Consider the following 12,135-nt stretch of genomic DNA (forward strand, 5'->3'; position numbering starts at 1 on the left):
ACTTACCTTGGTGATGCTAAAGCATCACTGGACTGATGCTGTTGGCCATTTCAGGGCATCCTAGAGATTTGTGTTCTGAGTTCAGGAAGTCATTGTACTTTCACTTACTTCCCATTTGTCAAATGCTAGATATTTTTCACATGTAATGGTATAAATATGGAAGACACATACTCTTCTGGTTTCAAAACATTTACAGTCTGTCTTAGTTATGGTTTCCATTGCTGTGAAGAGACACCATGACCAGGGAAACTCTTATAAAGGAAAACATTTAATTGGGGCTGGTTTACAGGTTCATAGGTTCAGTCCATCATTATCAAGTTGGGAGCAAGCAGTATCCAGGCAGGCATGGTGCAGGAAGAGTTGAGAGTCCTGCATCTAAAAGCCACTAGGAAAAAGACTGGCTTCCAGGCAGTCAGGAGAAAGGTCTCTCAAAGCCCACCCCCACAGTGATACACTTTCTCTAACAAAGCCACTTCTACTCCAACAACAACACACCTAATAGTGCCACTCTCTGGGCCAAGCATATTCAAACCACCACACAGTCATTTCTGGTTACAAAGAAATGAGCAACTTACTACTACTAATTCTGCACATGTAGAGATTCTTATGAGATGAAGTAGGCAGGCAAAAGTAGGAGCCGTGGCTTGCCTGGAGAAAATAGGAAAGACTTGACAGAGAAGGTAATTTCCTCAGACCCCAATACCCAACCCCTGCCTCTGCCTATCTCTGCCTCCCAAGTGCTGGGACTAAAGGTGTGCGCTACCACCACCCTGCTGACAAAGTAGTTTTCAGGTTGAAATTTAAAGAATGAGACAATTTCCCAGAAGGGAGAAAGACATATGTGGCCTTTTTTTTTCCAAAAACACCATAAAAGTTAGTAAAAAAAAACTTGTATTTGTTTTGTTTGGTGTTTGTGACAGACTTTTGCTTATAACCCAGATAATTCTTGAACTGACAAGTAAGCCAAGCTGTTCTCAAACCCAGAACAACCCTGCTGCCTTAGCTTCCTCAGTGCTGGTATTATAGCCATGAGCCACCAAGTCATGCTTACTTGATTCTAAACCAAAAAAAAAAAAAAAAAAAAAAAAAAAAAAGCCATCTTAAAGGACTTTAAAATAGCAGATCCTCTTCATATATTAAATGTTTATTATATTCATTTATTTATAGCCTTACTTCCTTTGATATATCAGTTACTGAGAAAGTGAAATGCTCATATCAGAGAAATGTACAGTTAACCATCTCTTGTTTTTAAGGATAAATGTATGAGGTGGGTAGCAAACATTAAACATGAGAAAGAGAAAGGAGGACAATTAGAAAATGGAAATGTGCAGAGCCAGGGAGAAGGAAACAAAGACAATCTTCTCTGTCCAGAAGATCTGTGCTCCTTGGTGAAGCTGGATATGAAGATTCACAGGGACCAGTCATCCCAAAGGTGAAGAACAACACAGAGTCTTGATGTCCAAGAACCAGTGGACCACACCCTCCCGGATCTGTTTAGTCTTCACTCCATAGACAATGGGGTTCAGCATTGGTGGTACCACCACATAAAGATTGGCCAGCAGGATATGCACGTGTCGGGGAATGTTTCTCCCAAAGCGATGGGTCAGTAAAGTAAAGAAGGATGGAACGTAAAACATGAGGATGACACAGAGGTGTGAGCCACAGGTGCTGAGAGCTTTGTGCCGAGCATCCTGGGAGGGCAAGCGAAACACTGCTTGGAGAATGAGCGAGTACGACACAGCAATGAGAATCACATCCACAATGACCATGACGATGGGCACGGAGAAGCCGTACCAGATGTTCACAGTTATGTCTGCACAAGCTAAGCGGGCCACCCCAATGTGCTCACAGTAGGAATGGGGGACGATGTTGGTTCGGCAGAAAGGCAGCCGCTTCAGCAAGAAAATCACAGGAAAGATAATACAGATGCTTCTGATAACAATGGCTAGAGCAATCCTCCCAACTGTGGACCATGTTAGCACTGTTGCATATCTCAGTGGGGCACAGATGGCTACAAAGCGGTCAAAGGCCATGGCTAACAAGATGGCCGACTCCCCCACGAACATTGTGTGGACAAAGAAGACTTGGGTGACACAGGCATCAAAGGCAATGTTGTGGGCATGGAGCCAAAAGATGGTGAGGGCCTTGGGCACAGTAGTGGTGGACAGTAAGATGTCCGTGATGGCCAACATGGAGAGGAAAAAATACATGGGTTCATGAAGGTTCCGTTCTGTGATGATCACCATTATCAGGATGCTGTTTCCAAGGACTGCAGTGACATACATGAGGCACAGGGGTATAGACAACCAGGTGTGATAAGCCTCCAACCCAGGGATGCCAACTAGCACAAAAAATGCAGGGTGGATGGGGGTGATGTTGCTATGAATCATGATGCTCACTATATTGCTGAAGGAACAGAAAAAACTCTTGAGTGCAATGCAGAGGCACAAAGATAGATGTGAACTTGTGAACTGCTGAGCTCCTAAGAGAAAGTTCACCTAGAGGCTAGTGGCTAGGGTGTTGGAATAGTTTCTGGCCCTGAGTGTTTCATTTGTATAGTTTCTGTACTTAAAGCAATGTGCTTTAAGAACCAATAGAAGTTATACCTGCCTGTATTTATCCTGTCCCCAGTGATCTGACCCACCCCCATCTTTTAACATTAATTCTACCATTTTCACATAAGCACAAATATCTGCCACTTAGTTTGTACTTGTTCCATCCACAACATTTTATTCTGTGTTTACCTAAATTTCTCTCCCCTTCCTCTTGACTCAATCTTAGCCTTAAAATAGCTCCTCAAAACACACCACTCTGTAATGTGTTCTTAATATATCTCCTTCCTGAAGACATATTAACTAAATGTCTTGAAACTCAATTATATGTAATTGTATTGTTTATCCACTTATTACCTGGAGCATTTCTCAGAACGGTTGTCCTCATGACTCCCTGTGATGGACATGGGGAGTCAGGTGGACACTGGAAGGCAACTAAGGGATGGATCTGTCCACCCTGGCCCAGATTCACAGCCTCCCTGAAGGCAGTAAATAGGAGTCAGCCAATGAAACTGGAGGGGCGATTTTCATCACTCTCCTCATGATCCTGTACTTCAAAACGTTCCACACAAACACCTCAGATCAGTTCTACATCTCCTTATCCACATAACCCTGAATCTCATGGAGCCCTCATCTGGACAAACTGTCTTAACAAGAGAGAATCGTCAATTCTGTCTCCCTGCCCTCCACTAGCTCCAACATAGCTTTCTCCCTACTTGTTCCTTCACCCCAAAAGTAACCAAGTCTCCCTGTTACTAAAAGGTGTTCTAAATCCTCATCTAACACTCATAGAACTCTAGTCTCTGAAGCTAATTATCTGTCTGCTATTTGGACTACAGAAAAGGTCACTACTGATAATGCATACAGGACCTTGGTGAAGACTCCATGGGTTAGGCATGGTGGCATGTGCCTGTCATCCCAGCACTCCAGAAGCTGGGGCAGGAGGATGGGCACAAATCTGAGGCTAACCTGGCCTACACAGTGAGCTCCAGGCAGACCAGAGCTAGGGAATAGGTTCTTATCTCAAATAAATAAATAAACAAACAAACAAACAAAATGCCATAAGAAAATAAAGAATCAAAACAATAAAGAATCAAGACATAAAAACTAGACAGACATCCTGATAAACATGTGCCAGGAGCCCTATGGAAGAAGCCATGCAAAGGAATAAAATCCTCAGTTCAAGAGTCCATCCTCCCGCCTGTGGAAATGTACTGGGTCGAACCTCAACCAGCTTTGAGGAAGGAACAATGGAACTACAAGTGAATACCAGGGAGAGAGCAGAACCAGATCCCGACAGGTAACAGCCAGGCAGACTGGTCATGTAATACCTCTCAAGCCAGATCCCTTAAAACGAGTGCTCAGTATGCACTTGAAGGAGACACTGAGCATTGCTGGGATAAGCACCGAGGGGCAGGTGTGCTGGAACAGCGCTGCCTCTGGTCTGAAGGATCTTCCTCAAGTCTATAGAAATAAAAGCCACACCAGAAAACTAACCCACTTTTCTCTGAAGAAAAGATACTGGTATTTAAATCTTTACAACTTTTTCCAACTCTGCTACTTAGTAATTTATTCTTTTTTAAAAATAAAGCAGTATGTGCTAGATACAAGCCCCTAATTAGCCCCTGCTCTCCTCTTGCAACTATATGGTATAACCACAAGACTGAGATGCCAAAGGCCTGGGAAGCTGTTGATGGAATTCTTGAAAGCTGACTGGAAAGGACTGTCCTTCACTGTTTGAGGAGTGCAGTCTCAGCCTTGCTGTTTCTGTGCCAAACCACACTGGCAGGCTCTAGGCTCACACTGTTGAACATAGGAATGAGAGTCGTGAAGAAGCACATGTGGTCTCACAGAAAGCACACCCCAAGGCTCTAGTGGAAAATTAGAGCAATTTTACAAAAGAGGAGAGCCAGAATGGTAGAGAAGCAACCAGGAGCTGTGAGAATGACGGAAAGTGTTGGGTGGGAGCACTTACTTACAGGGTCACGCTCCTCCTCCGTGCCTCTATTTTCTCCTCAGCAATGAGAGGACAGTAATCAGCTGTGAGGGGTAACTGTGATGGTTAGGGAGTTCTCTGGACAGCATGCTGAGATGTTGGGGCTGTTGCTGTTATCATTGTTGTTTGTTTACACATCACCCTCCTGCACTTATCCTGGAAGCAAAACACCTGAGCACCACGCTCGAGTGAACACTGAGCTGAGGCCCTATTCTTCACCCAGAGAGGACAGAATGAAGCACCTTTCCCGGGAGGAAAGGGGAGGAAACTGAACAGAAGAAGCTCCAGAGAGAAGAGAGTCACTGGCAAGCAGGTCTCTCAGGTGACCCTGATGTCTCAGAACCCAAGCCTAGACCCAGACTCAGGGTTTCCACAGGCTCAGCCTGGCACCAAACAACTCAGCAGACTTCAAACAAGTGCTTTGAAAAAATAACCATATGTCTCAGCAGAAACAAAGAGATGTTGTCCCTGTAATTCACAGAAGTTCCTAGGACATGGTGGGATGACAAGGGTGGCTACAGTGACAAGGAAGCTGAAGTGGGAGCCACAGGGAAACCATCCAAGCTTGGAACCAAGGTGTCCTATGGCTCCTGTCCAAGGCTGTTCTTTTCCTTCTCCATGTGGAGTCCTACCTCTCTACAGACTCTGTCATTGTCCCTTCCTTCCATCTGGAGTTACACAGAGACCTTTTGTATCTCTACAGTGTGAATTTGGAAGACTTTATATCATAATAATATAACAGGATGAACTCATACATCCCATCCTATGGAACTGCTAGGTGACTACATGAGCTGCTTTTTGCCTAGCTGAATCACCTGGACACTTATTAATACACGTATTAATTTGCCATCTTCCTTGTAAATGCCTTTCGTATTTCAAGTGTTTTCCACCATTCAGACTCTCTACCTGCACACCGAAGCCGTGCATCTGTCAGACACAACAGCGTACGTTATAGCAGGTTTACTGTGAGTTGTATCTCAGAACTTCATTTTTCCTTAACTGTCCTCACTAACATGCATTAATTGGACACATTAATGGGGCAAAGTTTGCAATTTGGAAAATGTTTACCTTTTAATGTATTGATACAAATTCAGATTTAGTCCTCACTCCTGCCCATAGGCACTCAGACAGCATGCCCCATGGTCACAATCATTAGCTAGACTGCAGAGACACCAAGAGTCCCTGACTCTCTACCACATCTTTAGAGGATTGGTAAGTCATTTTTAACAAATAAAAGTTCATGTATAGTATACAACATTATATATACACATATACTATATATTTATATACATATAAATTACTACAACATAGCTAATAAAGTGAAGTATTATGCATATTTCACATCATACATTTAAAATCTACTTTCAAAGCAATTTTAAATAGATAATATGCTCTTATTAACCACAGCCACTATGGTGAAAAATAGATCCCTTGAATTTATTTTTTCTGCCTAACAAAAATTTATATGTTCTATTGATGTCTCTCTAAGCCCTGGATCTCATACCCTCTGCTACTCAGCATAACTGTTTGTGTGTGTGTGTTTGTTTGTTTGTTTGTTTTAATGAATAAGCTGCTCAAGAAAAATGGCCACCTACCTACTGGCTTTACCCTCTATAAGTATTTTGGGGATTGTGTTCAAACTGGAATGACCCAGTGTGTCATGTGGGATGGTTACTTCTGTGCTCTTGTGATAAACCAGAATCGCGGCTGCTCCATAAGCAACCTCTCTCCCTGTGTCTACATCTGCTCTCCAAAATTCAAGAGAGTGGACAGAATGAGTTTAGAAGCTGAGTAAACCAGACTCCCAAATTACCAAGGAATAAATGTCCTGAACAGTTCTCACCTGAGCTAATGCCATGGCTCAGTGGGCAAAAGCCCTGCCACACAAGCCTCAGGACCTGATTTAGATCTGCAGAACTCACAAGAGAGAACTATCTCCCAAAAGTCCTCCTCTGATCTCCATACATGCAGCATCCATGATACATATGTTACACACACATAAAAATAACAAAAATAAATAAAACAAACAATTAAGGAATTCTCACTTTAGGAGTTTGTGGCACTAAGAAAGAGTCTGTCATGCTGACATTTAGGAAATATTTGAATAAATAACCTATGAAACTGGTATATTAATATTTATCTAGTATTTTATTCCACCAAAAGGAGACAATGGTCAAAACGTAAGTCATTTCTATGAGGAGTCCTCTGACACCCCTTTCCTCCTACAGTCTGATCTCAGCTGCCTTCAAGTCTTTACCAAGAGCTGACTCCCCACCACAGCCTCCTGGGACTTTCCATCCCCTCTTTGGACTCTCATTTCTACTTCCCCCATTGTCCGCCGCTGTAAGTTCCAGTGATGTCTCCCCGTCTATTCTGATGTGGTGTGGTCCCTCTCTCACACACTTTGTCTACTTACTTTCTCCCACATGCACTTCCTACCCACCTCAGTCTTTGCCCTTTGTAGACACACACATCTCCTCCTGTTCCTCCTTCTGCTGCCAGCATTCTTACACTCACCTATTACATCACAGTATCAGCTGAGGGACTGAAATAAGTGAAAGAACCACTCATTCTGAGAAGAGAGGAACAACAGGAAAAAAGTCTGCATGCTGATCACGTTGGTTTATGTGGGTATCACTGCTCCAAGTCTGTGCAAGACCTTTATAGCTAGATACTGAGAGGCCATGGGCACTCTTCTCCTAGAGGCAGCTATCAGTGCCACCTTTGGGATCACAGAGCATGAGTCCAGCAAACCTCAGGGGAAAGGAAAGCCTTTCCACTGGTGCCTCCAGGAACAGTAACTCTATGGATGATTAGTAACACCAGGAAATAAAAAAGACACAATATAAGAGCAGTACTGGACATCCTAGCAACAAAATAACATACTAACATTCAGATGGGAGAACTGTTTACCATATCCCTGTCACTATTTTGAGTTTTTAGCACAAATTGTATCATTTGATACTCAAAATAATCCAATGATCAAAGGCACTATTATCATATCCATTTTTCAGATGAAAAAAAAAAAATAGAGGCTGAGAGTGAACTAAATAGTTCATCAAGGGAAAAATATAAAATCCTGAAACTGGATATATAAAGTATTCAGACTCAGTCATAAACTCAGTCCCCAACTAATTATGAAGTAACCCTGGAGGGCCAATACCTCGAGGTAATCGCAAAGAAAAAGGACAACACTAAGGAAAATCTGATTAAAATTCTTGCACCATTAAAAGCAAAATGTACAAGTTCATGATCATTATCAGGCAAATGCAAATCAAAACTACAGGGAGATACCACTGTGTACTCATTAGGAGAGCTACCATTAAAAATTTAAGTTAAGATTAAAAGAACAGAAAATAACAAGTTCTGGCCAGAGTGTTAGAGACTATGCTTTGTAATTGACAATCCCAACTGACATGACTGCTCTGCAATCAGCATGCCAGTTCCTCAAAACATCAAATTACTGTATGACCCAGTATACTTGGTTACAATATGAGTTTGAAGATCAAGACTACCCTGGGTTACATGAGAACATGTTTCAAAAAGAAAAAAAAATAAATAAATAAAACCTGCATTTAGCAGGGGGGGAGGGGGGCGGGGGGGGGGAAGGGGGGCGGGGGGCGGGGCGCACACCTTGGAAGGCAGAGGCACACAGATCTCTAAGTTCGAGACCAGTCTGGTCTACAGAAGTGAGTACCAGCACAGCCAGGACTACACAGAGAAACCCTGTCTTGAAAAATAAATGAACCTGCAAGAAGTAATCACTGAAGAACCAAACAATCCAATCAATAAATGTGCTAATTAACTGAATGGCCAGTTCTCAAAAGGAGAAATGCAAATGACCAACTTAAAACTATTTTGAGATCACCTCACCCCGTCAGAGTGATGACACTCAGAAAAATAAACACCGGCAAGCACTGGTGAGGATATGGAGGAATGGAGAATGGATTCCTGTTTCTTGCTGGTGAAAGTATAAACTGGTATACACTATGCACATCATCTGAAAGTAATCAACTACATGACCCAGCTATCCATCCCTGTGTATACATGCAAAGACTGAGAATAGCACAGAAGAATGTGTGGAGTCATAGCTAAAATCAGTTCTAAGAGAACTCTTTCAGCACTGCAAACCTACATTAGAAAAGAAAAGGTCCCAGGTCAGTAATCCACATTCCCAAGCCCAAGAAGCCAGGGGAAAAATGGAAAACAAACTTTATATTTATTAGGAGTGCTATGTTAAAAATTAATTGAAGTAAGCATAGGCAGAAAATAATATTATTAAGAACAGAAATTTGGGGGTTGGAGAGGAGGTTCAGTGATTAAGAGCACTTACTGCTCTTGCAGAGGACCTGGGTTTGGCTTCTCCTACCCACATGAAGGCTCGCAGGCTGTTTGTAACTCGTTTCAGGAGCCCCAATGTCCTCTTCTGGATTCTGTATGTACATGTACAGGCAAACATAAATTTAAAACATAATAGGTCTTTTAAAAAAAAGAAGTTAATGAAACTGACTCAACAGAATGAGGTGACAGAATATGCATCCTTCATTGTAGCTTTATTGGTGATGAAGCAACGGTTGTTCAAGGGCTTTCACATGAAGAGCCTTCTCGGATTTCATTTGCTAAGGAGAGTAAGGTATGCTTCTTTCATGTTACTTGCCCCTCTGTTCTGGAAAAGCAGTTTTGCCAGGCTTACTGCAAAAATATGACTGTGCAGAAGGGATTACCAGTCTCCGGTGGCTTGCAAGGCTATGGTCACTGAGCTTCATATTTCCAGAATGAGAAAAACACTGTCCAGTCTTCATTATGATTTTTGTGATAAATGGGTACATTTTTAAAATTCTGAACAACATGTGATAAAGGTATGTATATACAAATGTGTATATACTATATATAAAACCACTTGGAAAATGTTTGACCAACTCTATTTTTAGAGGTGTGCAAGGATGCGATATATAAAAGTGGGGTTTTCTATAACTGCTGCATAGGGGACTTTGTGGCCCTGTGCACTAATGGGTCTAAGTTTCGGCAGCTAGGACCATCCATTCCCACGTGAGTGTGTGGGCACTTCAAGACATGAACTGAAACAATTCACTCGGCTGTCTGAGCAGCAGTGTTTCATAGGAAAAGAAAACCAATCTATCTTGTATTGTCTCACCACATAAAGGCTTCTTCTCTTTAAATAAAGTAAAAAGAGCTCCTCAGAAAGAAAAAGTTATATCTATTGACCTGAAGGTCTGAAATATGTTCTTGTCAAGTCCCTAAGAGTAGTGCTTGCTATAAAGACAGCACTCATTAATATTCACAGCCTGAGTGAGAGGAGGGCATGTGAGATATTAACAGAAGTATCTTAGGCATAGAGGAGCTGCTCATACAAGGACGAGATGGAAAGAGATTGTTATTAATTTGGTCTTTAGATGCCTTTATTTTTATTTACTAAGCAGTTCTGAAATCTGTGTTAAGAGAGACAATAAATAAATAACATTTTTAAATATTTTTGGATGATTTAAAAGCAAACAACCTAGCAAAATAAAAAGGAAACACTGAACAGCAAGAACAGGACCAGGGGACAGCCTGGCTACAGTTACGATCAGATGATAAGAGATTTTAAACTTAGGCAAACCAAGCTTATTCTCATGGACCTCAGTGAAGGCCTCCAGAGAAAAGGAAGTGGAAAGGTTCTGTGATAAAAGACTCAACACAAAAGCAATCACAGACAGCTGAAGGAACTCGAGGACTACCTGTCCTCAGGCACCACACACCTCTGTGATTCTATACCCGCCCATCAGAACTGGAAAAGGACAACTTGGCCCATGGGGAAGTGGAAGAAGCAGGCTGGAAAAGATGTGCATTTGAGTAGTGTGAAAACAGAAAAAATTGACATTTTCAATGCCTCTTACCCAGCACCGACCCCCATGGTTTCAGGACAGCCAGTTCTGCAGAATGTCTACACTGTTCAGTAGTCAAGGAAAGGAGGTGATAAGAGATGCTAGACAGGGAATTGGGGGTACTGCATAGAATTTTAGAAAAGCTAGAAGATATATCTGTTTGCCTTCAACAGGGAGAATTTCATCAAATTCAAAAGAGAATTCCAGAGTGCAGGCAGAAAATGCAAGTGTCTCATAGACAGGAACCATAATATAGAAGATTCTTTAAGTATAATTTGAGCAGATGTGAGCATAGTCAAGTAAATACAGAAGACAGAAGATAAGCCATTTATTTGCCTACTGATTTCAAGCAAAGCACTTGGGGTTGCTCCTTCAATCTCAAACAGAGTGTTGTTATGAGGAAAGGAAGTGCAAGCTGGGGAGAAATGAGATTACTCCAGGAACACATGATGAGACCCAAGCTGATTCCGTTTTATTAAGTTCACATAACCCTGAAACATGCTGTCATTAAGAGAATCCATTCTGGACTCATACTGACCTAAATTTAAATTCGGATTTATTAGATGTTTGGTTATCATAAGTAAGCTACTCATTCATCAGTCATATCGGACATAACGTAGAAATCATGGCATCTAGTTCCACACTAAGATGATATACGTACAAATGCTTAGCTTATACCTGAATCAGGAAATGATTGATATCTCAGGACCTGAAGGTTGTTGAGAGTCAATAGCAGTGCCTTTACAACCTCAGGGGAGGAGAACACATAATAAAGCATATACAAAAAGCATATATCCTACATGTGCTTTTATTAAAATTTAGATTTCCTTCAAGATAAATGAGACTACAAATAAAATTAAAAGACATCAGCCTAGAATGCTATATTTCTAATGTAAAATAAAGAGTTGCTGTTTAGAATACTTACAACCAACGACATACTTACACAGGAAAGAAAACAGCTGGCTAGAAAAGCAGCCCAAAGAAATGACTGGGGGGGGAACAGCACCGGGGTAGCTAGGGCACAGAGTCGGCTGACACCCGCCAGCTACCCATAAGGACCACCAAGGGATCTTAAGAACTCTGGTGAGGGGAACACAGCATCTGCTCCAATCCAATCGCGCGGGACCTGAGACTGCATTAGTTAGGGAAGCAGAAAACCCGGCCTGATCAGAGGCACAAGTCCCTTCCGGTCCACGCCAGCACAGGGGTACCTTGGGCGTGGAGTCTGCTGACACCCGTAAGGTATACACAGGATCCTCCATGGGATCTTAAGACCTCTGTGAGTGGATCACAACTTCTGCCAGGAAGCAGGTTCGAACACCAGATACCTGGGCACCTTCCCTGCAAGAGGAGAGCCTACCTGCAGAGAGTACTCTGAGCACTGAAACTCAGGAGAGAGCTAGTCTCCCAGGTCTTTTGATACAGGCTAACATAACCACCTGAGGAACAAGATCTAACCAGAGACAACTACAAAAACTAACTCCAGAGATTACCAGATGGAGAAAGGCAAACATAAGAATCTTACTAACAGAAACCAAGACCACTCACCATCATCAGAACCCAGCATTCCCACCCCACCCAGTCCTGGGCACCTCAACACACCCGAAAAACTAGACCCGGATTTAAAAGCATATCTCATAATGATGGTAGAGGACATCAAGAAGGACTTTAATAACTCACTTAAAGAAATACAGGAGAACAC

The 12,135-nt window shown here is 42.2% G+C and overlaps 1 protein-coding gene across 1 annotated transcript; it reads right to left on the reverse strand.

Annotated features, from left to right (window-relative positions):
* Nucleotides 1-1,421: 1,421 nt before the first annotated feature.
* On the reverse strand, nt 1,422-2,393 carry LOC110298741 (olfactory receptor 52B2). Its single transcript, XM_021168158.1, has one exon. It carries the CDS (start codon nt 2,388-2,390, stop codon nt 1,422-1,424), a length of 969 nt encoding a protein of 322 aa, XP_021023817.1. The 5' UTR covers nt 2,391-2,393.
* Between the last annotated feature and the right edge of the window lie 9,742 nt (nt 2,394-12,135).

The sequence above is a fragment of the Mus caroli genome, chromosome 7 (genome assembly GCF_900094665.2).
Source record: "Mus caroli chromosome 7, CAROLI_EIJ_v1.1, whole genome shotgun sequence".
Taxonomy (NCBI): Eukaryota; Metazoa; Chordata; class Mammalia; order Rodentia; family Muridae; genus Mus; species Mus caroli.

What these genes read in the sequence shown, in the direction of transcription:
- LOC110298741 (XM_021168158.1), bottom strand. Translation starts at nt 2,390, where the DNA reads ATGATTCATAGCAACATCACCCCCATCCACCCTGCATTTTTTGTGCTA.